General features: G+C 43.2%; 1 protein-coding gene across 2 annotated transcripts in view; it reads left to right on the top strand.

Annotated features, from left to right (window-relative positions):
• The window catches only part of sema4c (sema domain, immunoglobulin domain (Ig), transmembrane domain (TM) and short cytoplasmic domain, (semaphorin) 4C), a 116,708-nt gene that overhangs the window by 70,223 nt on the left and 20,671 nt on the right, over window positions 1-25,814 (top strand). For both annotated transcript variants that reach the window (XM_061037319.1, XM_061037318.1), the window contains exons 4-10: window positions 9,574-9,728; window positions 15,143-15,205; window positions 18,652-18,750; window positions 19,124-19,220; window positions 19,950-20,069; window positions 22,137-22,288; window positions 25,298-25,473. In XM_061037319.1, coding sequence (XP_060893302.1) covers window positions 9,574-9,728; window positions 15,143-15,205; window positions 18,652-18,750; window positions 19,124-19,220; window positions 19,950-20,069; window positions 22,137-22,288; window positions 25,298-25,473 — 862 coding nt within the window. The remainder of the gene's footprint in view (window positions 1-9,573; window positions 9,729-15,142; window positions 15,206-18,651; window positions 18,751-19,123; window positions 19,221-19,949; window positions 20,070-22,136; window positions 22,289-25,297; window positions 25,474-25,814) is intronic.

Here is a 25,814-nt window from a genome sequence, read left to right as displayed (position 1 = left end):
AGCATGCAGACATTTTTTGGAGTGATGTGATGATATCTTAAATCTCCCAGTCAGAGCCTGGAGGTGGATGCTGGGGTTGTGGTGGTGTTGATGCGGGCTGAGTTTGAAATCAGTGCAGCTCGAGTTGAATTCTTTGTACAATGTGTAACTTTTGCATTATGCATACTTTGATATTTGGTCTACTTCAACCTTTTTGTGGACTTTGTGGAACACACTGAGGCTTATGAAGTTTCTTGCAAACATTTAAATCAGAAGATCCATCCACTGTTGTGTCTTTATGCTTAAAACCCGCCTCACAGCAACTCACGTCCTTCGGTGTGCCTGGTTTAGGATTCTACAGGAGATTTCCCACATCAGCTCACTCTGACTTTGTGCAGAGAAGATACATTTTACAGACTAATAGTTAGAAATGAAAATAAATGAATGAAACATAATATCTGCCTCGCAGTGAGGACTTCAGAATAATACACTTTGTAAAATGACCTGAGGAAATGTCAGAGCGTCTGAGAATGATGCTTAATGAGCCCAGGAAGGTGAACCTGCACAGCTCCGGGTTCGGCCTTGTATAAAAGCACAGCCATACATGCATTGATGAGTCTGATGTCAGGTACTGTGATGCATTCAGTGTCTAAGAAAAATGTGGTAAACAAACGTGTTGTTCAAGCTCGACATTCTCTTTATCCCGATGTGTTGTTGTCGACATAATGAAACCCACCCACAGCCTTACAGAAGCTAAAAAACGCCTGACTCACTCTCTTTGTCTCTTTTTATTACCCTTTTTTTATCTCAGTGTCACACCCGTCCAAAGACAAACACGCCCCCACACAGAGCGTGAAGAGGTCTTCCTGTGGCGTGATCTCTGATCTGTCTGTGTTTCACTCTGCGCTGACCTCGCTCAGGCCCGCTGGAGCGACTTATGTTTCATCTTCTCCCTCTCTGCTCTCGCTTTCTATTTTTGACCTTTTGTTTTTATTTCTCATCTGTTCAAGTCATTAACCCCGCCCCCCCCCCCCCCCGCCTTTCTCTGCACTATGTCTTTTATTTGCAATCTTTTATTTAATCATCTTTTTTTTCCGAACAGTCATCTCTCAGAGCATCAAAGGCCTTTGGTTTAACTCAGACCACATTGACTCACACACACAGATAAACACACTCTGCAGCTTCTCCTTATGAAGGACATGTTTCAAACAGAACAGCTTTTTTTTTTTACAATTAACCAATTTATGATATTTTCTCTAGACTGGCAGTATAAGATGTCATCTTCAAATCCCTCCATCAATGACATTCAGTTTAAAAAGCAGAAAATGTTTTCCTTAATTACTAGCCGAACGCTAAATGTTACTAGCTTAACAATAATTTAACTAGCATGCTAGCAGTCGTTTTAGCTACATTCAAATCCCACATGTGTCAGTCCTAATTTTTTGATTAACAGATGTTTGTTTCATCAGAAAGTTATTTGGGGGTTTAAACATTTAAAAAAAAAAAAACTTAGTTTTAAAATCAGGCTCTTAAACACATCAATATTAGTCTTTGATTTAAAAGTTACAACATACTAAAACAATGAGCTAAAAAACAAAATGTGTCCTTCCAAGTGTTCGATCTCGTCACCTGAATGTGACCACACTAAAATTATGAACAAGAGAGTTTTAAGTTGTTGTAAGGTCAATTGTCATGAAGAAAACATAGTGCAGATTCATTTAAAGGTCCCATATTATGCTTTTTCTGGTTTTATATGCTCTTTAGTGTGTTTTCATAGTGTCCTGTGCATGTTTAGGCACATCTATGTGCAAAAATTCAAAGTCCACAGAAACGCGGCTTCTCCTACCTCCTCCTGTTAGCTGTAGCATTAGCTGCATGTAACGCTCGGTTCTAGCCCCCCTCGATAAAAATTTGTCAGTCCGACGTCATTGTCAGTGTGAGATCACTGATCTAAGTCCATTGGCTCGTTGTGGCAAGCCCAGCAGCTCATGTTGCACGCCCGTTAACTTCTGTAGCATGCCCACGATATGACGTAGTCTGCGGTAGCACAGTAGTGCTAAGGTGCTAATGTTTATGCTCCCCTCGGACGGAGCTAGTGGCTGCATTCCCAATATGGTAAAAGAGGCGGGACATTTCCGAGAACCATGCTGAGCAACTGACCAATAACGACAGAGCGGATCGGCAGACCAATCAGAGCAGACTTGGCCCACGTGGGTCTCTGCAGTCTGGGCACAGCAGAGCGTAGCTGACGGACTCAGAGCGTAGAGGGAGCAAGGAGGAGCAGTACATGAAAACAGACACTTTTTTCGGACTTTAGCTATTGTGAACGTACAAAAGTAGGTACATAGATTAAATATACAAACCCCAAAAAGGGTATAATATGGGCTCTTTAAAGGAAACAACAATTAGAGGACGATGTTGTGCATTCATTAGGTCATTCATTCAGTTAGGTTAACGATATGATCAGAGGCGCTGCTTGGCGTTTTCACACCTGCAGAAATCTCCTGAAAAACTCCTGATATTTCCAGGAGGAGCTGCATGTGTGAATGCAAACAGTCTAATTTTTCACTCTGTCTTCACCTGGAGTGTCTCCTGCCAGACCCCTGGCTTTTTTCCTCATTAAGTCATAGTGAGCTGATGTGAGAACGCAGCAGGATATTATCAGGAGAATTCACCTCCAGCCAATAGGAGGGGGAGTGAAGTTTAAATACTCCTGAAATGATTTAGATATTTTCCGGAGTGCAGATGTGAAAACTGCTTGTAAGCATGAGGATAGACTTGATTTCTGATATTTATGTGTAAAAAGTTTTATTTAAAATGTATTTAACCAGGAGAACCTCATTGAGATTAAGAATCCTGGTCAAGAGGGGGCAGACGCACAACAAAGAGTAACAGACATAAAACACAGAGTAATTACAAACACAGTCCTGCAGGAGCAGCGTACCTGAAACTCCTTTTCCCCATTTCAAGACTATTTATTTTCCCTTTCTGCTCTGTTAATTACCAGACAATTGTTTTCTCTGTTTTTTCCTTTTAGTAGATTTGTGTAGATTATATTATATTTATATTATATTCTCTAAGATGGTAAAATAAGAATCATCAGATGCTTTCTTTCTGATAACACAAACAGAGACACAGAAAAAACATTTGACAGTCTGCAGAGATGGACCACAGGTGTGCACACTCTTGTTTGTGTACCCGTGCAGCCCTCCCTCTCACTCAGCACAGCAGGTGGCCTCAGGGCTGCCACAGTGTGGTGGCAGATTGTAAGTGCATCTGTCCGGATCACCTCTTAATGACACTTCAAACAGACCTCTCGGAGCAAAAACACTTTCCGTCTGCTGGTGGAGAGATGTCCAAGTCAGTGAGCAGGTTCTCCCCCCCGAGGACGGCTCAGGACTCTGTCTGCATGTCTGTGTGTGTGTATGTGTGTGTGTGTGTGTGTGTGTGTGTGTGTGTGTGTGTGTGTGTGTGTGTGTGTGTGTGTGTGTGTGTTCAGATGTGTCTTTTAGATCACACATAAGCTCTGTATATTTAGTGTGTGTTCATTGTGCACTGATTTGTGTGAAGAGCCAACGTGTGCCTCAACACAAGTGTGTGTGTGTGTGTGTGTGTGTGTGTGTGTGTGTGTGTGTGTGTGTGTGTGTGTGTGTGTGTGTGTGTGTGTGTGTGTGTGTGTGTCTGTTTGGGTGCAGCTCAGTAAAAGTGTGTCAGCTCTGGAGTTTTTTGCCTGGCTGTGTGGAACGCAGCAGATGTGCTCGGCTCTCCCCTGAGGATCTCTCTCTCTCTCTCTCTCTCTCTCTCTCTCTCTCTCTCTCTCTCTCTCTCTCTCTCTCTCCCTCTGTCTGCACCCCCCTTCACTCACTCTCATCATGCTCCTTACATACCCTCCAATGTTTATACACTTGTGCTCTTCAGATAATAAGCTGACTTCAGTACTTATCCCCCTTCCTTCCTCCCTCTCTTCCTTCCCGTTGAGTACTTATCCCCTTGTCTCCTCTATCTCTCTCCTTACATCCTTCTGGGGGCGTCTCACATCACATCGCCTCACAGTTTCACCACAATGCAACGTGATTATACAGAGTGTGTTGTCTGGAATAAGTAATGCTTACATTTGTTCTCACACGAGTGAGCTGCAGGTTTTCAGTGGAGAGCTTTAACATGACATGTGCTGCTCGGGATGTTTGGACTGGTGATATTTGGTATGTTTACTCGTGAAATACTCCCTGTAAAGTGCATAAATAATGGTGTAAGATGTCGGCTGTTACACTCCTTAAAGTCCTGAGTAAAGGTTACCGACTCAGATGATTGGGGCATCACATGATGTGTTTGATGTGACACTGAAACAAGGTTTTCAAATATAAAACTTTTAGCCGGGCCGGGGGTACAACGTCTGTCCAGAGGCTGCAAAATAATGATGCCAAAGAATCTTGATGGTTTTTTTGCACTTGGTTGTTTTTCAAATTAAAATAATTTCCTGTGTTAGCGTTAAGGTTAGAAGATACTTCTTCATGTCTGAAACTAAAACGCCAAAGGTTGAATAACGCTTGTATAATATCACACTATCAGTTCAAGTTGGTATTTAATTGTGTGTGATAGTTTTACCCTTTTTGCCCCCCCCCCCCCCCCCCCCCCCCCCTCATTCAGAAAGCATAAATCAATCATGCAAGCTTCATTTGTACAGCGCCAATTCATCACAAACGTTATCTCTCTTCACAAAGAGAGCAGGTCACATCATTTTAAAATGTTACAAAGACTGTTAATCCTTCAGGAGCACTGAGCAACATTTAGCAAAGTTACAGAGAAGAGGAAAAACTTCCTTTAGGAGGCAGAAACCTCGAGCAGAACCAGAATCATGATGAACAAGACAAAGCACAAAACACACCCCAAAAAAGTCGTCCTGCTCCGTGCAGTTTGCTCCTATTTTGTTGAGAGAAGCGATCAGCACCTGAGCTCTCTTGCTGAAGGAGCCCCATTTAGTAAACCTAAGAAGATGAGCTATAGGAGCAGGCATGCATGGCGTCCTGTCGTTGACTATCATCTAAGTTTTTATTCCTTTTTAAATCAAAATTAAACAATATCTTTTAGAAGCTCAAGTCAAACAGAAAGACAAACCTGCCTTGGATTTTTCCGTAGGTGAAAAAACTAAAACAAAGCAGGAAGAAATAAAAAACATGAGTGTAAAAACATTGAGGTTATAAAAGAGCAGCAGAGAAGTGAGAGTGATGAGAACTTAACGTCTGATGAGACTTGATAATAAGAAGATCTTCACAGGTAAACATGGAGGCGGCTTGAAGATGAATAACCAGCAAATGAAACAGTAACGGCGGTAAAAGAATCAAACTGCCTGGAGGTTGATTTTTAAAGATGGAAACTTGCAGAAGGTGGCCTGATAGACTACCTTCTGGCTAAACATCTGGCTGTCCTGACCTCTGGTCCAGCTCCGTGGCTACTGGTGCTTCTGAAGGTGTCCACCACCAAGCTGAAGAAAACACCTGATCCTGCTAAGAGCTAAACCCAAACACCCAGCCAGCTCTACCCCCCAGGTGTTAGGGGTCCTGCATGTGGACCCCGGTCTACAGACAGGTCACCTGCACCTGACCATCAGATCAGATGGATGTTATAAATACAATCTGAGTCACTGTTCTCATTTGAAAGCATTTATTCCTTATTGACAAAAAACTATTGTTATTTTTTTTTGGAGTTGATTCAATCGAGGTGCAGAAAATTGAATTATTTTTCTTGATTTTTTTTGGCACAGATTTGGTGCCAGAACCATAAACTCAGGATAAAGGCAATGTTGTTGTTGTTGTTGTTGTTGTTGTTGTTGTTGTTCAAGAAAGCATCCCGTCGTGGTTGCAGCTTCCGAGAGGACTCACCTTTTATCTGAAAGCTGCAAACTCCAAAAATCTTTTTAAGATCTCATACTGACCTTCTTCTCTGTGACATCAAGGGCGTCTAAATATTTAAACACACAAACCATCAGGCTCTTAGTATGAGACTCACTTTACTGACTTTCTGTTCTTTCATCACTCTCACACACACACACACACACACACACACACGTATATAAGTCTATTGAGTCCCAACTAGGCCACGGTGTCACATGCATGGTTACTCTCCCCATAAATCACACCACTTCCTGCTGTTGCCTCCCTGGATTTTTTCGGCTGCTATTTTCAGTCGGGCGAGGGAAGTGAAAATATTCATGCTGGAGGAAAAAAAGAAAAAGAAAGAGAAATATTCAATTTAGGAGATGGCATAACGTGCAGACGGATGTTGTCATCTCGTGTTTTGCACACATTCTCTCAGCGCAGATAAAGTGAGAGCGGGGGGGGGGGAGGGGGGGAGAACAAGGTGACACTACGAGCAACACGAGTGTGGATAATGGAAACTAAACACCATCCTTTCTCTCGTTCTTCTCGTCTTTGTCTCGCCTTCTCATCTGCTCTGCACCACTAGTTTGTCTGTATGCTAGTCAGGGGATTTGAACAGTGTGTGTGTGTGTGTGTGTGTGTGTGTGTGTGTGTGTGTGTGTGCGTGTGTGTAAATGTAGGAGTGTGTTTGAGAGTGAACAACAGAACAGTTGCATCCTTTTAAAATTTTGATGAAAAAAAAAAGTCTGCTTTTTCAACACTCTGCAGATGGGACCGTGGAGAGAGGGAACATTTTGTGATATCGTCCTAAAATCTTTTTTTTTCGAGATTGTTTGTGTCGGCATGTGAGCAGGAAAATGAAAAAAAAAAGAAAAGAAAACGAAAAATATGAGCATATTCCTCGAAATACAATTCCACAGGCCCCGGAGATAAATCACACAGATCCAGCTGTGTGATGTTAAAGAATCAATAAGAGGGTTTCACATATCTGTTAACAGTCTGAGCGATGGTCTAATCAGAGGGAAAAGGCCTCATTTAGGAGCATGCATTAAAATGCGATCTGCATCTGAATGTGCACCCCCCCCCCAGATAATGAACAATCTCATCACCTCTGCAGATTTACTCCCATTATTAGGACGCGTTCATAAGCAATCTTAAGCTGTTTGCATTCTGTCCACGTTTGTCTCTCAGATCCCCACTTTCATTCTGCAGTAATGCAACTCAGCCCGGCTCTAAATCCTCTGTTTTGTTGTACGCAGATGCTCCGTCTGGCCCGATTAAGCTGCTCTTTCTCAACGCCGCCGTGCTGATTGGATGAGTCCTTTAACAATATTTCTTTTTTTTTTGGTGGAGAAGCTGTGTTGAATCGAGGACAAAACACAATCGAGGTTGTTTTTCCCTAAAAAACAAGCTCAGCCCGATTTTCTCTCAATCGAATAATGACCCGTCTTTATGGATTTTCTTTTATTGAGCGAGCGTCTGAATACAAAAACGTCCCCGCATCTGGCTCCGTGACAGACTCACATTAAAAGCTGATTCAAGCTGATGGACGCTTTAAAAAAAAAAAAGATCGTGATTGAGCAGATTGTGCTGACTGCATACATCTCTATCGGTCCTATACGTTTTGTTTGCATCGTCTGTTTTCAAGCTCTCCATTTATTTAAAAGCGCTCTCTTCATCAAAACAAGAGCTGCTTGTGCAAAATCACCGCTGCCTCTTTGTTTATTTGCACAGCTCTCTCTAAACAAGAACACCTTATCTCACTGGATGACGTGCAGATCTGGAAGTTATCAGAGCTGCCCAGAGGACCGGCCTCAGCCCCGCAGGTTCTCAGAGTAAATACTGAGCTTGGGAAGCGTTCCTCCTGCAGGAATAGTTTACAGCAGATCTCTTAAGCGAGATACCTTGGGTGGTTTCTGCAAACTCATTAGTGCACGATGAGGAGTTATGTGGGAGCTCTCAATACAAAAAGCATGCTTGTTGTGCTAACTTCAGCTTTATGTTGCTTTGATCATTTCTCACTTTAATTGTTTCTATAATCTTTGAGTAGAGGACTGTAGTGTGTGTGGATTGTTTTAGGATGCACAGCGGTACGTCACACCGGGAGCAGAGGAGGAGAACAGAAGCTTAATTCTTTTTGAGCAGATTTAATAGAACGACAAGGCCCGTCTGATTTAATTCTAATTTGGATTGAAAAGGCTTTGATAGCATGAGCCGCTCATGAAAAAAACATTTTTTACCAAAGTATTAAAGCACGATTCAATCCATGACGACATTGCGAGGATAATAACAACAACCTGTTGCTTACAAAAACACTTAAAAGAAGTGTTCAAATGCAGACTCAGAACCAGATTATGGACGAGTTTTCACACAACACATGCAGAGGAGATACCTGACACCGATTCTATTGGGGCTAAGAAGTCCACAAATAAGTCCACAGGCTCCCAGGGGTCGCAGACTTCTGGAGGAAAGTTTGTAATATTTGATCTGCTATATTGGCCAAACCTATCTGCTCTTACAAAAGTCTCTTCCTGCTTAATGACGGCTCTAACCTGGAGCTTTCCTTTAAACATAAACATATTTTTCCTGGCTGGCCTCACCACTGATAAAGGACTTACAGCCTGTAGATTCTACAATTCTACAATTTACTTAGCAGACGCTTTTATCCAAAGCGACGTACATCAGAGAGTAAGTACAACACAAGCAAGGATCTAGACAAAGGGAACAATGTCAGTAAGAGCAAACGATCAGCTTTGAGTCTGATTGGACACACAGGTGCTGACAGGAAGTGACCAGAGGCAAAGCACAACATTGAGGGCAGTTCTTGAGAGCTCTAATCAGTATAGAAACCATCTTATAAGTCGACGTTATCAAACAAAAACCATCGTCATTACCATCATCATCATCAATAATATGGAGACCATCATCATTAAGTTAGTAGGTGTTCATAAAGAGCTGGGTCTTTAGCTTTTTCTTAAAGGTGCAGAGGGACTCTGCAGATCACATGGAGTTTGGAAGTTCATTCCACCACCGGGGGGCGACAGAGGAGAAGAGTCTAGTCAGAGACTTAGGACCCTGTTGTGAAGGTTGGATCAGACGCCTTTCATTGGCAGAGCGTAGTGGGCTAGATGGAGGTCTCCACACTCAACTTTCAGAACAAAACCGGCTGTTGGATTCTGTTGATGTTTCTTGCTTGGTATTCTGGGCGTCAGAAATACACCTCGCTAAAACAGAGAGTGTGACTTGTTGGATTGACACTATCCAAACTTTAATGTCTTTGTTATGATTTGTTTGCTATGTTACGCTTGGTTTATCTGTGGGGTCCTTGGGTTGGGGAGGGAGGGAGGGAGGGTGGGGTTTGGGGTTCTGCAGGTGTGGGACAACCATCACTTAAATTAAGATGCTTTTTTTTGCATATATCTTAGCCTGTGGATTTTTAGCCCAATCGTTAGCTTTTTCTCAACACTTTTTACTTTTCACATCCTGCTGTTTCTCCATCACTCCGTGTTTGATTGTGTTTTATTACGTTTTGATTGTGCATCACTTTGCTTGACTTGTGTTGTCTTTAAATGAATACATTTGGAAAAGTATTTATCATTTTCTTCTCAAGTTTAATTCTGTCATCCTTCACGAGATCCTCCTTCAGAAATGTCTTTCTGCAGCTGTATGTGATGGATGTGTTATGTAACGATGCGTCTCTGTGTGTGTCTCTTTGCAGACGTGTTGGACAGCATGGCGAGGTTCAGCGTCCAGGGAGTCTGCAACTACAGCATGCTGACTCTGTCCGACCACGAGAGGGTTCTGTACGTCGGAGCCCGGGAGGCTTTGTTCGCCCTGGACCCCAACGACATCAGCAGACAGCTCCGACCACAGGTAACACACACACACATACACACACACACACACACACACACACACACACACACACACACACACACACACACACACACTTTGAAGGTTTTATTTTCTGCCACTTAATGGGATTAAAATGTGCAAAAGTTAAAGAGACGAGACGAGAGAGGATTTCAAGAAAAAATAATTATAACCACGTCAGCGCCCTGACTGGCTGTCAGCACAAACACCCACACAGTGTGAGAGGCTTCTGTAGAAAAGTAAGAAATTAAATGATAAGACATAAGATTTAATATCGCAGACTGCTTCATGATGGACGCTTTGGGAACAAAGAGCTCCGTCTCATCCACGCCGCCTGAATACAGCACATTTCAAACACTCCATTTAAACACACCCGATTCAATTAGGATATTAACTGTGATATCATTATTACAGCGGAGCATGAAACATTGCAGAGGTTCTGCTTGGATTAGCAGGAGAGAAAAGACACTTTCTCTGCCGCCTCTTAACGGGCGGGCCGACCTTTATTCGTCCGTCTTTAACTCGTTTATGGACTCGAGGACGTTTACAAACCCACAAAACACACAAACATACAAAACGCTGGCAGATAATCAAAGAAGCAAATAATGGCATAATGAAGTCCGCTGAGTCACACTATAGCCGTTTGGTACTTTATTGGTCTGGCCGTCTTTTTATTAAATCTTCAGGCCTTGTCGAAGCTTTAATGTAAGAACTTGTCAAGCGCTTTAATATCGTCTCAAAGGGCGTTTAAGCGTCCTCCTCGAAGGGTCCAAACCATCGTAAAAATATTAATTGCTACAAAGTGGTTTTTTCTTCTCCTTTGACCTGCATCTGTTTTATAGTTTGATGTTTTTTTTAAAAAAGGCTGGGTTTGAAAATGACAAACTGTGACTTTACCACGTGTTTGTTCATACTGTGAACTCGTACAAATACATGTAGCGGTCCTGGATTCCAGCAGTGTCTTCAATTCAATCAGGAGAGACTTAAAGACAGGGTTGGTAATTTTCCAAAACTAGCATGATTTTGAGAGTAGCGTTCCCTCAGTGCTCCGTCTACACTCACCCCCTCCCCTCTGTGCTCCCTCTAAAGCCACGCCCCCTCACTGACATGCACGAGCGCCGTTTCTCCAGAAGTGGACCTCAGCTCATCTCTTACATTGTGTAGAAACTACTAAAAAGATATTATACAATGTCTTTGGTGATTGGACGCCGTCATGATGACTTCATGTACTCAGGGGGATAGCGAGGCCGACAGCAGGATGTTTTTGTGACTATTTTTCTAGTTGGTACAAATTCCACCGTCACACTTGCGCAGGAATTTTGCTCCAACAATACCGTCATAATCGAACCCCAAATCATCCGGTTGACAGACGACCGACTCTTCCACTGAGCCACAGCCGCTCTCCATAACGCTCAGATCAAGATTATTACTCTAACAGTGGAGTGTTTGTATTTCTACTTATTTTGGACCCAATCTACCAATTTGCAAAGTTGGACGTTTTTTTTAAATATCATCTGCTGCTAAATGCTTCCAACAGGGATAGTGTTAGTGAGCTGCCAACGTTAAAGATCGTAAAGAGTACGGCTATTGGCTCCATGTTTCACTTCTCTCAGCACAATCACATCCACTGTGAACGTGTGGGAGGACACCGCCGATTACACACTTTGGCTCTTTTCTTTTTATCTGATGTTTTTTCATTATCCTGCTTTTTTAATGTGCAGTTACTTGTTTCTCTCTGATTGCTCTGGGACAAACCTGTTCACTATAAATACCTTTGACTCAGTCCTTATTCATACGTTGACTGCCAAAGCCTCGGAGACTCCGTCTGGGTTTCGCTTTTCTCCCTCAATAATTGGTCCATATTGCAATCAATACAATTACAGCCGTGCGGGGAAGGTGTAGTGAGCAGCCTGCAGCGGTTCAGGGGATTGTTATCTGATTTAGCTCCTTAATGAGCAGTTATTAGATGCACACACATTACACACACACACACACACACACACACACACACACACACACACACACACACACACACACACACACACACACACACACACACACACACACACCACACAGGCAGCGGCGGTTTGAGCGAGGGTTATGGGTCTTACAGTAATGATAGCACCACCTGTCGTCGGCCCCTGGTGTGCAATGTGCAGGGAAGAAGACAACACAGAGAAATGACAGCATGAGGACAAGGGAGTAGTCCGTCCCCCTCTGTCCCCGTCTGTCCATCACCGCCTCACCCCTCTCCCCCCCCTTTTCGTCCTTTAACAGCACCTCGCTTTATGTCTTTCGCTGCTGTCATACTCGCTGTCTCTCCCCATTACTTTCATGTCTGTATTTCTGCACTTTCTCTTTTTTTAATCCTTTCTGAAGCGCTCCCTTTTACATCACAAAGTTCTGGTCCCTACATAAAACACAGATGCATTTTAAAGGTGCTAAATGTGGTAAAAACTCATTTCATATCTGCTTCACATATTCATATCCCTACACTTTAGTGGGCACCTCTGTGTTCTCTATGCAGAACCAGGGTCCAATTAAAGGCCTTTTTTAAACTCATTTGTTAGTGGCCAAAAGCGTTTGCTGTATTATTTGTACACGAGAGAACACGAGAGGCTTTTTAAAGTGCTGAAATCAAGCGGCCGTGTAATAGAGCCAGGGAGGTAACCCCCCCCCCCCCCCCCCGAAAATAAAAAGTTCTTACTTTATTTTCAAGATTTGAGACCTTTTCACTCATTAACAAAATGACTCCCTGCACTGATGCTCACACAAAGTCTCTCATGTATATCTTAAGACACTCACAGTAACAGGGCTGGTGAATTTGTTTTGCCCTTTACATAATTATGCAACAAGACCATATCAAAGATCCAGCATCATTACGCCTTTGTGCATGGTTCCACATTGCATCACGCCGTTGCAGAGGAACGAGAGGCACAGCGTATAAACACAAACAGTGCTGCTCCGCCCTGCCAACCTCCGTTACACACTGCCACCATCTTCCCCTCATTACGCCTCTGTGACTACCTTATGGGCCGTAAATATCCCGCTTTAGTCGCTTTCAAAAGTTTTTTAGAAGTTCTCTGCCAGTGTGAAATCCCTATTCGAGTGAAGAGCCATCTAAGTGCTGTTTCTCATTGTTTAGTGCTGTCCCCTTAATGTGAGGCAAGGGGACATTTACTCTGCAGATATTTCTTTGTCCGGCAATCAGTCTGTGAGCCACCTGTCCACTCACTGCTGCAGGATGTGTGTTCGGTCTGCGTTGAGCAAATTAACGAGGGGGATTTCTTAAGATGAGATAATAAAGGTAGAGAGTGACTAGGAATCCATTTTAGAGACGATAAACTGCTGCTGTCACTTTGCCTCCTTTTTAGTTTCCTTCAAACCCCTTTGGTGCATCAGTTAAAAAACGAGCCAATCCTAAGTCTGTCATCTCTACAGCGACCGCCATGGTCAGAGGTTAATCTGAAGACGTTTCAATCAAGAGAGACTTAATTTAGAATGAAGAATTATTTATTTAACAATTAAGGAAATAAATTTGCAAAGTCTTTGGGGATTAGACTCCATCATGACGACTTCATGCACTCAGAGGGTTAATGAGGCCGACAGCAAATTGACTGAAGACAGATGACAGATTTTAAAGAGTGACTGGATGTGGCAGGATGATTGGTCGAGAGAGGTTGTGGCAGAATCTGGTTGGTTGATTACTTAAAGAGTAAACACCTCTAATCAGCTGATCACCAGAGCAGAGAGACGGATGAAGAGGAAGAGAGGGAGGGGCTAAATTGAATGAAGAAATTGGGTATCGTATCTGGAAGCTTCTTTGTGCAGTATATTGAAACACTTTAAAAATGTCAACACACAATAAGTCTACTTTTAAACACACAGTTTATCTCGCGGTTCAGTATGCAGGCCGTGATAACCTCCATTGTTTGATTGCTGTTGGTTTGTCTCCAGTCGAGTATATCAGAGTTTAATAGCGAGTCTGCAGCAGCGGTCTGCCTGTAATGACCAGTGTAATTATTTCTAATGGTGTGGAAACCTCTTAGTAAACACACTTCATATTTTGGACCTCAGTCCACGCAGCCGAGATCAGCCATGTGTCACACGGTCATTAAAGAAAAGGAGCCGATGAAATAATGGTAAAAAAGCAGAGGTTAAAGCGAGTGTGTGCACATAAAGTGTAGATGAGCATGCACATTTCTTCTTCATTGGCTCCCCTCCTGCTCTTTTTTTCAGCAGAGTTGAACCTGGCAGAGGACAAAAAAGCTACACACACAGGTGCATTATGACACAGTTGCTTGCCAGAGCGTCTGCGAGGCTGTAAAACAATGGTATAATCATTAGGGGATTTGCTGCAGGAAGGACCACACAGTGACTACCTGAGAGAGTGTTTGATGGGGCCGCCTGCCAAGGAGCCCGGTCTCTGTGGGGGCGCTTTGTCCCTGCAACTCCTGGCAGTACTTTTTTAGTAAGATAAGTGAGACAGCTTTTTAAAGTTCAGGGTGAGATGTTATACGTTTGATCTCCTGTTTTTTTGCTGGATTTAAAAAGCCTGTGTGCTCACATAATCACTTCTCACCTTGTACATCTCTAAAAAGTGATATTGATTTGTTCATTTCTTACTAAACTAAAAAGTGTCCAGTCTTTCGGGGGCTCAGAGGTTTTCCACATATATGGCGCAGGCGGGTGTTTTTTGAAAATTTATCTTTTTCTGCATGATTTGACCTTTCGTACACAAACTGCATCTAAGGTCACTGAAAACTTGTTACAAAAGCAGACAACTTTAGTAAAACTCCTTCCAAGGTGAAGATGTTCAGAAACTCAGTTTAAGGTGTTCATCTGGAGACAGTTCGACGTCATCGTGCCACGCTGTCATTTGAGTTCACATGAGATTTAGTGCGATGGTGGACGTAGCCAAACTAGCGCTGGTACTAACGTTGCTAACAGGACTTTTTACATGATCACACATACATGACACAGTTACTCTCCCTCTATGTTGACGAGCAGAGACGCCTGAATGGACGACTTTGTAAATGAAATGGTCGCTGCAGAGGAATGTCAAGGTCATCGTTGTTAACTTGGCGTGCTCATGACAGCCGTAAAATTGCGTTTTGCGTTCTCATGTGGACGAAGATGTTTTTGAGAACTGAGTGTGTGAGGACAGGATTCTTTTTTTAAACAGAGGAGGAAAATCTCAGTTTAAAAAAAAACCCGACTCATGTGGACTAGGTCTTAGATTTATTTGCACATCGAGTTAAGCATGCAGCCTTTCTTATGGTCTGTGTCATAAGATAAAAATGATTTATTGATACATAATATACCTCCATAGTATAAAAGACATTGACCAGAGGCAGAGAGCATCTTTCACGGAGCGTTGCCCACATCACATCTGTCTCTCTCTCTCTCTACAGATCGACTGGCCCGCTCCGCAGGATAAGAAGAGGGAGTGTGTCGCCAAGGGGAAGAACAACCAGGTAACATTGATTTGTAGCTGACAGGGTGTCAGATATGTTGTGGGGGGGGGATACCTACCTGGCTCAAGGGTGCTCACAGCTGTAGTTTTTAAGACTGTAGTTTATGAGAGCAGCATAACTCACTGCACTTTGGGAAAAAGTCCAGCCATTACATTAGCAAGGCGCGAAGTGCATCTCCCAGACAAGGCTAGCATCAGCAGCTTTTAAGGTGCTTCGATTCTGGGAGGGGTTTTCACATGTTTTTAAAAGATATATAGATATTAGGTGAAGCCCTGCTGCTGCAGGAAGAATCTGTGATAAAGATGCTGATGCTGCAGCTTCTTCAGAATCAGCTTCAGGGCAAGTATGTGTACACAAACATGTGTGTCAGAGTAACAATTACACCCCAGGAAGTTACTATTTTATTTTTTTATATTATGGAAAAATAATGTACATGTACAATAATGGACATGTTTACCATTAATGGTGCAGGGAAGTGACAACTTCCTTCTTTATGCTAAGCTAAGCTAGTGGCTTAAGTTACATGAAAGAAAAGAATGAATGTGTGAGCTTGAACTTATGCTGAGCTCCATTAGTCTCTTATAAAGGTTAAAGGTCACATATTCTCCTCCTCTTCTTCAGTGTAAATAAGTCTCAGAGCTCCTCAAAACGTGTGTGAAGTGTCTTGTTCTAAATCCACTCTGATCCTGTATTTGATCATGTCTATAAACCCCTCTATTTCAGCCCTGCTCAGAACAGGCTGTTTCTGTGTCTGTACCTTTAAATATGTAAATGAGCTGTGTCTGACCACGCCCCCTCTCTGGAAGGGCTTGGGTGTCTTGGTCTTTCTCACTCCATGTCCTATTGTTTACGGTGAGAAGGCAGACTCAGAGGACAGAACAAACACCTAGCTGTGGGAGTGTCACCCACCTGGGGGAGGGGCTACTGCCCTTTGTGATGTCATGAAGGGAAAATCTCCAAACGGCCTGTTTGAGCACACATTTTCTGAAAAGTGGAGCAGGAAAAATTCAGAGAGGATGGACTTTTCTCATCATTGGGGGGTTTGTAGACAGACTAGAGACACATGTTAGAGTTAGAGGAACATGGTGAAGTGGATTTTACAGAATATGTGACATTTAAAGGGATAAAGTATCAACGTCAGAGGAGCAGATGTCACAATCACAATCACAAATCTCATGATGTTCTAAAATTAGATTAAAACAGCGGAGCAATGCCTAAATCAGCATGAGTTTGAAAAAGTTCAGCCTCCCTCCCTTCTCTCCATCAGCGATGCTCCACTCGTAAACGCAGGGAGTAAATTGGTCCCAGCTCAACATGTTGCTCTAAGTAAGAGCTTCTCACTGGGAGCATAATGTGCATTTTCAAGAAGCCCTCCTTTAATATTTTATAGAAACACACAGAGCTTTTGGAAACGGGGCTAAAAACCTCTCTTGCTTGCACCACAGGAACTTTTGATGTGGTGTGAAAGTGAACGGGGAAACAGTTCACTGGAGTGCAGTAGCGGCAACACCTCTGCAGAATGCAAAACACCAAAACACATGTCGAGAAATTAGTATCGCAGGAGCGTTAAAATACTCCAGTGTGAGTAAAAACTGAACATGCATTTCTTCCATATGGCTGTGATCGGGATAGCTGTGCAGAACATTTAACAGGATACATCTCTTCTTTCAGTCAGCGACTTAAATATCTGCAGCCCTCAAACTCTTACTGTTCTCTATACGGCAGGAATTGACTTAATATGCAAGAAGCTCCACATGTTGTTAACACAGCCTGCATGAGTTTTAATGACGAGTCTCTTTCTGTAACGATGTAGTCGTGTGGGCTCGATAAAAAAAAACAAAAATCCTGTCTGCCAGACATATGTCACCCTGATTATCCTCTCTGATTGCCATTGCGCTGTAAAAGAAAATGCATTTAAAAATAAAATCACTCCCTTTATTTTTTCTCAGTCGTCACTTACAGATATTGTTTTTGGCGCCGAAGCATCCACTGGATATGTACTGAATTATTCATTCGTCTAGCATCGTGTGTGAGCATCTGTTTGCAATTCAACTCAAAGAGCTTTATTGTTCATCACTGTGCAGGCATTAAAAGGCCACTTCCCATAAAACGCTGCATATATTATGCAGTTAATTGGGCACATATCCTTTGAATGGAAACAATCTGTCGCTTTCGGATTCAGTTGAGAGGTTACTGAGATAATGTGGTTGCATCAACACATCGTCTATTAAGGACAGGGAACACTTGTATAACAGTGACAGAGTGAGATGAGAAACATGAGACGTAAGATTAAAAACGTAGATCTCGGAGGCTGACATGTTCAGTTTCCTTGTGTGTGTCAGTTTGTACATTAGGAAACAGGTCTTATCTTCTTAACATGAACGCATTCAGAGAATTTTTTGAGTAATTTCAGGTGAACGAGGATTTAAAAAGAGTCACAGTGGAGCATTAGGGGCAATCTGTGTTCTGCAGGGCTTACTGAAAGCCTGCCTGATGAAAAATAAATAGTATGTAATGAGATGACATAACAATGACGTTAGCGATGGCGCACGGACCATCTCGTTGCGCGTGGCTGTCATCATGTAGTGGCCGCATTTTGGACCGGAGGGATAATCTGAAGAGAAGTGAAGGTTAGCGAACGCTGACTCACCTGCTAACACAAGTATAACAAGGCCCTTTTCTATTTATTTTAACATGCGCCACCATTTGCGGAGGCTGTGTGCAGCCTGGGTTTGGGTCCGACCTGCGGCCCCTTTCCCTTTTCTCTCTCCCTGTGATTTACAACTCTATCCACTGTCTATCTCTGCCATGGAGGCACAACAAGCAAAAAAAAAAATCCAGCGCCTGAGTCAACGACAGTGTACAAATACATGACCACATAAATGGCTTCATTTTTCAACCCTGGAGGTTGTCGCTTGGCCAAGCCATAAATGAAAACCCTGCGGTATCTCAATTTGACTTGATTGTTCACAAATTGAACATCATGTTGCATCAGGGAGACTTAAAAAAAAAAGCAAATTCGAACTTCTTTGGAAAATTTTTACAGAAGTAATAAAACAAGTGAGAAGTAGGGTCATCTTTTCATCTGCTGCTATGGAATGGGTCCATGGCGAGGGGCAGTCAGTAGAGTCGCCCCCTACTGGTTAATATGAGAAAATTCAGCCACGAGAAAATATGCTTCATTACACTCGCACTGGCCTTCGTTATTCTGGTGTGCTGGTGGTGCAGTTGTTAGTGCGCGTGTCCCATGTATGGAGGCTGTAGTCCTTTAAGTGGGCGGCCCAGGTTCGAATCCGACCTGTGACTCCTTTCCCGCTTGTCCATCCCCACTCTCTCTCTCCCTGATTACCATCTGTTCTATTTGTCCAATAAAGGCACAAATGCCCAAAAATAAATCTTCATTAGTAAAGAAAGATTTCTAACACATCTCCCTCTCCCTTTCACAGACCGAGTGCTTCAACTACATCCGCTTCCTGCAGAGCTACAACCACACGCATCTCTACACCTGTGGCACCTACGCCTTCCAGCCTAAATGCACCTACGTGGTATGTATATGTGTGTCTGTGTGTCTGTGTGTGTGTACCAGTGTGTTTACCTCAATATTGACTTGTTGTGAAGGAAGGCTTGACAGGTGTTAATGTGAGATGTCTTCCTTCTGACCTTAAGGTAAAAACCTCTGTGTGAGAAGAAAAAGAATAGAAAACAACAAGTGGGTGTCCTGCTGCGTTAGCTCTGCGTGTAAACACTGCCTCATGTTTTGTGTACATGTACGTGACGCTGATGTGAAAGGACTACATGGCGAGGGCATAGCGATGGTTCTAGCAATAGAAAGCGCTTGCAGCCGTCTGTGTCATGTAGTTCACGATCTGACCATGAACAACTGTGTGTTTGTGTGTTTGTGTGTTTGTGTGCGTGCAGAATGCTGATTATTTTGCCCTCAACACAGCCGCCCTGGAAGATGGCAAGGGTAAATGTCCATATGACCCTGCCAAGGGGCATACAGGCCTGATAGTGGGTGAGTAGAGCTGTGTGAGAGCACATACTGTACTTATTTGATATTTTGCATGCATACCATAGAGGGACGTTGTTTTTTCTTTTTTTTCAATTTAAAAGTATTTCTGATGTGTTGTAGCAATCATCTTGAACGATAAGTCCTCAGTTTAAAAAGCACTGGTGGCGCAGTGGTTAGAGCATGCGTCCCATGTATGGAGGCTATGGTCCTCCAAGCGGGCGGCCCAGGCTCAAATCCGACCTGTGGCTCCTTTCCCACATGTCATTCCCTACTCTCTCTCTCCCTGAGTTCTAACTCTATTCATTGTCCTATCTCTCTCCAATAAAGGCACAAAAGCCCAAAAACGAATCTTAAAAAAGAAAAGAAATACACTGATAACAACACCAACACAGTCAGCTCCTTCCTGTTGTTCCATCTCAGCAGCCTTTATATTAAAGTGAACAGCTCCATGTTTTTTTACAGCTCGAACAGAGGCATAAAAACGTCCATCAAATCACCACAAAACGCTCCTGCAGCATTTCCCATCTGTGTTTTGTAGCCACACGGATGCACACTCAGAGCCCAGAAGTACAATTAAACTTTGCATGCTGCATTCACTTCACTAAACCTACAGGCACCCATTCTCCGCGCTCTTTTGTGTCCCCTGCTGAACCACTGACCTTCTCTCATTGTGAGCCTGCACAATAGCTGAAATACAGGCTCGAGCTAAAGCTTGCATTTTTGTTTGTCCAGATAAGGAGCTGTACTCGGCAACGCTCAACAACTTCCTGGGTACAGAGCCAGTCATCCTGAGGAATCTGGGCCAACAGCACTACAGTATGAAGAGTGAATACTTGCCTGCTTGGCTCAATGGTAAGTCGGTTTGGACCTGCCAACTGAAAGAGCAAAGACGGACGAAAACTCTTTTTTTGTTTCACTCATCACTTTTTTAAGGTCTCTTAGAATAGTTAAGTTTGGAAGCAGTTTAGCTGATTAGCTGGGGTGTGATAGCACAGCGTTGGATTTATATATATATATATATAGATTCCAAAAAAACATATTTGGAAAAGCAAAACAAATTTCTGCTGAGTTCTGTTATCTTAGGACGCAGTCACACTAGGCAACCCGTACTGTGGTCAAGCACATTTGACCCCAAAAGTGCAGTTTGTCTAGTGTGAGTGCTCTGTTCATACACTTCCTTGGCCCTGTCACGGCATGGTACGGTTTCTCATGCACAAGCACAAGAGCGGGTACACAACGTGGACATTAAGTTTAAGAGAGTTCTGTCTGTATCTGACTAAAAAGACTCAAAATAAGCCTCAAAGTCAGTAAAGTAGCTGTCATGTTCTCTGATGTGCAGACCTGGAGTCGACTGTCCCTTTTCATTTTTGAATTCCCCCTGTCTTGTAAACTAAGCATGCTTCATAATAACATAAAGTCATGCATGTGTTGTTTAAGGACGTTATGTACAAGAGGCCATGCTGAGGCCCGGTTAGTCCTGGAGCAGTGTGAGTGCAGGGGGGGGGAATGAGGAGGGGGGACGAGCATGCTTCAGCATGGTACAGGACAATCAAGCCCTATATGAGTGTTTACTGACGTTCTTTCTTTCTTGGAAAACAATAAACTAATGAAATGTTCCTTGCATCTATAGCTGAACTGTTTGAACCATAAAGAGCTCATCAGTGTTGTGAAAGTGAAATGAGACATTCAAAGATGGAGCAGTGTCCTTCTTTTCCATCACTGTGACTACAGAGAGACACTTAGGAGGTCTATCTACGGTGCGCCTAAAGGGACAAAATAGCATGAGATTAATGATGAGGTTATTTGGGACCTTGATGGCATAGTCAATAAGGCGTTAATGCTGACAGCACTCGGTCAAACATTTTCCAGGACCTGGTAACGTTTACAAATCAAATCTGTTCATATATAACTTCAGGCTGATAACGCCATTGACTTCTTTTACCAATTTTTCATTAAAAATTAAGAGCCAGAAACATGCAAAATAACCAGTAATGAGTTTCAGGAAATGAAGCGCATGGACTTGGCCACAGCAGAAGGATTGTTATCTCTTTGAGGGACGAGATGAGGGAAGGAGCGTGCCAAGTGTAGGGAGGAATGAATGAGAGAGGAGAGGATGAAGTCACAGCAAGAAAATGGGCAATGAAAGAACAGATATTAAGATTAGCGATGGAAAGATAGAGGGCGAGGTGAGAGGAATGGAGAATGGAAGGGGGAGGACGGAGGAGCATACAGATGAGGCCAGGTTTGTGTCTGTTTATGATGCATGCTTAAAAACTGTTATTAAACACTACACCTAGAGGAACGAGTGAATCTTCTTGTCTCGGTTTTAAAAAAGCGTCTGTGCAGCTGGAAAATGTTAATTGGTCGTTTCTGTGGACATCCTGTGATGCTTCAGACGCCTTCACGCTGAAAATAACGGTCCTTCTGGGGGACAAATGTGCGCTTGTGATTGTTAAAAATAAAAAACAATTTCTTGAAAATGCTTGAAACAAAAGCCCTGAGCAGCCCGAGTGGAAGATATTCTGTGTATGTAAAAAAAAAACATATCATTCACAACCCTAATGAGGACTGAGTGTCGAGAGAGAGACTCGAGGAAGCGAGGGACAGAAAAGGGGCCGCTAACAGGAAGCGACTGGAGAGACAGAGAGCGAGAAAAGACTAGAGGAGAGATGAGGCCAAGGAGAGAGTGATGACAGAAAATAGATGGCGAGGTGAGAACGGGCAGCAGAGGTGTCAAGCTTGTGCATTCATGTGTGTGTGTCAGTCCCAACACAGCTGCAGGCGGAGATTCTCCATTTGTATGTGTGATGTATGTCTTTACCATCGCGTGTAAATACACTTTCTGATACTACTCTGTGTGTGTGTGTGTGTGTGTGTGTGTGTGTGTGTGTGTGTGTGTGTGTGTGTGTGTGTGTGCAGAGCCAGACTTTGTGGGTTCGGCCCTGGTGAGGGAGAGCAGCGGCAGCAAAGAAGGTGACGACGACAAGATCTACTTCTTCTTCAGCGAGCGGGCGCTGGAGCTGGAGTGTGACACCGAGCTCACTGTGGCCCGAGTGGCCCGTGTCTGCAAGGTAACACCTTAGTACTTCATTAAAAACTTATTCAATAAGGGTAATAATTCATGACAAAACTAATTCAAAGTGTGTTGGATTCTCTTGTGCATATAGGGACAGATTTACCAACCCCCAAACTAGTTCTGAGTGCAGACTCTTGGATTCATGCATGCTTGGCTTGGAGCCAGATGTTTTCTGTTTTTCTCCAGCTGTTTTTGGCAGCTGGTACCAAACATTTAATGCTTATGTGAGAATAGCAGTTGGTAACAGTTTGGGGCTTCAACAGGAGATGCCCATATAAGGAGGTGATCTGCAAAGTTGTTTTACTACGGCTATATATGTAAAAACAAAACTGTGCGGCTGATGAATCACACTGGAAACAGCCGGCCGTTACTTAGAAAGCTTGTTAACAGAAAGAGGCTTGCACTTTGATGTTCCACTTATATAGTCGATGGGTTTGGCTAGCAAGATGACAGGCCCATGACAGTTAATACAAACTTAATCCATCCTAAATTTAATGATAAAAATGTTGTGGGGACGACACAGTCCGATGGTGGAGGCTGGGCATCAGGGACATTGGGTGGTAATGTAATTATTTTGAATAAAGATTTTCTGAAATGTCGATGGAGGATTCAAAACAGGGAAATGTTTTCAAAGATTTTCAAATATTGGACATTCTGAGCTTTATTATTTAAAATTTCCAATGGTATACTTTTACTTGGGGATAGATTGTGGTTCACATTTTGTCATTATTGAACTTCTTCTTTCCGCTGACTCCAAAGACAGTACAGATCACTTGAAGGCGAAACATCACAGGGATGTAAATAAGGCGGCTGGAAACAGCAGTCTGAACAGGACTATCAGTTCTTCTTGCTGTTGAGAGGAGCGTCATTCAGTGTGACTTTGATATCAGTCAACGTCAGAAACATCATGTGTCTCGTTACATTTACATCTACAACATCATCTCAGTAACCTTTAAACTGAGCCGAACAGAGACAGACTGTTAACAGTCTGAAGACATGTGTGTAATCAAGTGCACAATATATGCTCAGTTTTTATTGGACGTGCCCTTTAATGTCTGCGCGCTGATGAACAATAACGCTCTTTGACTGAAATGAGAGACAGATGCTCTCACACAACGGAGAGCAGGGCTGTGAATAATTCAGCCCGGCGTGCTGTTACTGCTGTTGCAACAGAAGCAAAATGTTGAAATCTCACCGCTGTGATGTGCGCATTTGCATTTTTTAATTCCTTTTTACAGCTTCTGCAATTACTGAGGTAATCGCGATGAGATATATCTGACAGACGGTCCCTCTTCTGAGCCCTCTGAATACTGTATTAAAGCACTTCTCATCAATATATATATGAAGCACGTTGCAGCGTTCATTGATTTATCCAACATTAGCATTGTTGTTATCCTGCGTTTCAGACGGACCCTCGGACATTTCAGGGTCTCGGTGCTTCTAAAGAGGCTCGTTCAACGAGGAAAAAAGTTCACTGAGACGATTCACAGGGAACAAATTCACTGACATGTTTGTACAGAGATGTTGTTTGGTATCCAGGCGGTGAGGACAATAAAACTTAAGAGGTGGTGGCATAATTGTCGAGGGGTATAAGTACAGCGGCGAGTCTGTTGGGGCCCTAGACAAGAATCAATTAGGGCGCCCTCCAACCTTCATCACTATCATGTCTGACAGTGACCTGACGATTACTCCTCTTCCTCTCGCTTCCTGTTTATTTTTTGTCTCTTCCTGTTTATTTTTTCTTCATTTGTATTTGTTGACTTTCACTAATAAACTTTGGTTTTCACAGCAATAGTGCATGCTACGTTTAGCAGGGAAAGAAAGTGAGTGTTGTTTAATGGGGCCCCCTTTAGGGAGGTTTCCTACTGTCGTTGCAAAATTTGCACACTGCTTTGGTTTAAGTTTGTCTACTGGTCTGGGGCACCAAGCAGTCGTCTGCCTTGCCTGTTGACAAGCAGCGCCTCTGTATAAGTATAAGTTAAGAACTGTGAGATAAAAGAGGAACTGAGCAGAGATGTTCGGCCTCGAGAAGTCTCTTACGCCTTTGAACACAACCAGTGCCGTCATAAATGGTCAAATTTTGACTTTTCTAGTCTTCTGACTACTCAAAGCTCTTTTACACAGAGTCCATCAGTATTAACTCATCCATTCATACACATTCACACACTGATGGTAGAGGCTGCTGAGTAAAGAGTCCATCAGTATTAACTCATCCATTCATACACATTCACACACTGATGGTAGAGGCTGCTGTGTAAAGAGTCCATCAGTATTAACTCATCCATTCATACACATTCACACACTGATGGTAGAGGCTGCTGAGTAAAGAGTCCATCAGTATTAACTCATCCATTCATACACATTCACACACTGATGGTAGAGGCTGCTGAGTGAAGAGTCCATCAGTATTAACTCATCCATTCATACACATTCACACACTGATGGTAGAGGCTGCTGAGTGAAGAGTCCATCAGTATTAACTCATCCATTCATACACATTCACACACTGATGGTAGAGGCTGCTGAGTGAAGAGTCCATCAGTATTAACTCATCCATTCATACACTGCTGACGACGCAGCAGGAGCACTACGCAGTGACATCTGTTGAGATCTGTTGGGTGTGGCTACATGGAGCACACTAATCAGCAGGTGTGACTCGGTTGGTAGAGTCGGTTCTCTCGCAACCGGATGGTCGGGGGTTCGATCCCCAACTCCTGCAGCCACATGACACTTAACACCAAGTTGCTCCCAGTGCTTCCTCCGCGGCATGTGAATGTGTATGAATGGATGAGTTAATACTGATGGACTCTTTACTCAGCAGCCTCTACCATCAGTGTGTGAATGTGTATGAATGGATGAGTTAATACTGATGGACTCTTTACTCAGCAGCCTCTACCATCAGTGTGTGAATGTGTAGGTGTGACTTGCGGTGTTAAAAGCGCTTTGAGTAGTCCATTTACCATCGATAGCAGATGTTGATGAGACCTGATGTTTCCTCTCACAGGGGGATCTTGGTGGTACCAGGACCCTGCAGAAGAAGTGGACCACCTTCCAGAAAGCCCGGCTGGTGTGCTCCCTCCCCGAGCGCCACGTCGCCTTCAACAACCTCAGGGCCGTGTTCACGCTGCCGGGCCAGGACTGGAAGGGAACCACCTTCTACGGCATCTTTCACGCCCAGTGGTGAGTCAGGGCGACTTCTGGAGAAACTTAATAACTGTGTGTTTGTGATATTCATCCTAAGCACCAACATGTCAGATACTCATTTTTAAAAACCTTGTGTCAGCCAGCCACTCTGATATGAAAGCTCCAATCATGCACTTGATGCCTCTAAGTGACTGTAATGTGTGTGATTCTAAAGTGGAAACAACTCAAGAGTGCTTGCACGTTTTATTGGATTTATTAGCGGTTTAATGTCACATGAACTTGATGTTGTTTGAACCTGACTCAGGATGATGATGAACCTCCGCTGCAGACATCAATAAGACGAGGATGCATTTCCATTAAAAGTCTCCAAGCTTTTT

This window comes from Labrus mixtus, chromosome 5, assembly GCF_963584025.1.
Source record: "Labrus mixtus chromosome 5, fLabMix1.1, whole genome shotgun sequence".
Taxonomy (NCBI): Eukaryota; Metazoa; Chordata; class Actinopteri; order Labriformes; family Labridae; genus Labrus; species Labrus mixtus.
Note: the sequence above shows the minus strand (reverse complement) of the source record. Positions and strands in the feature narration are given on the sequence as shown.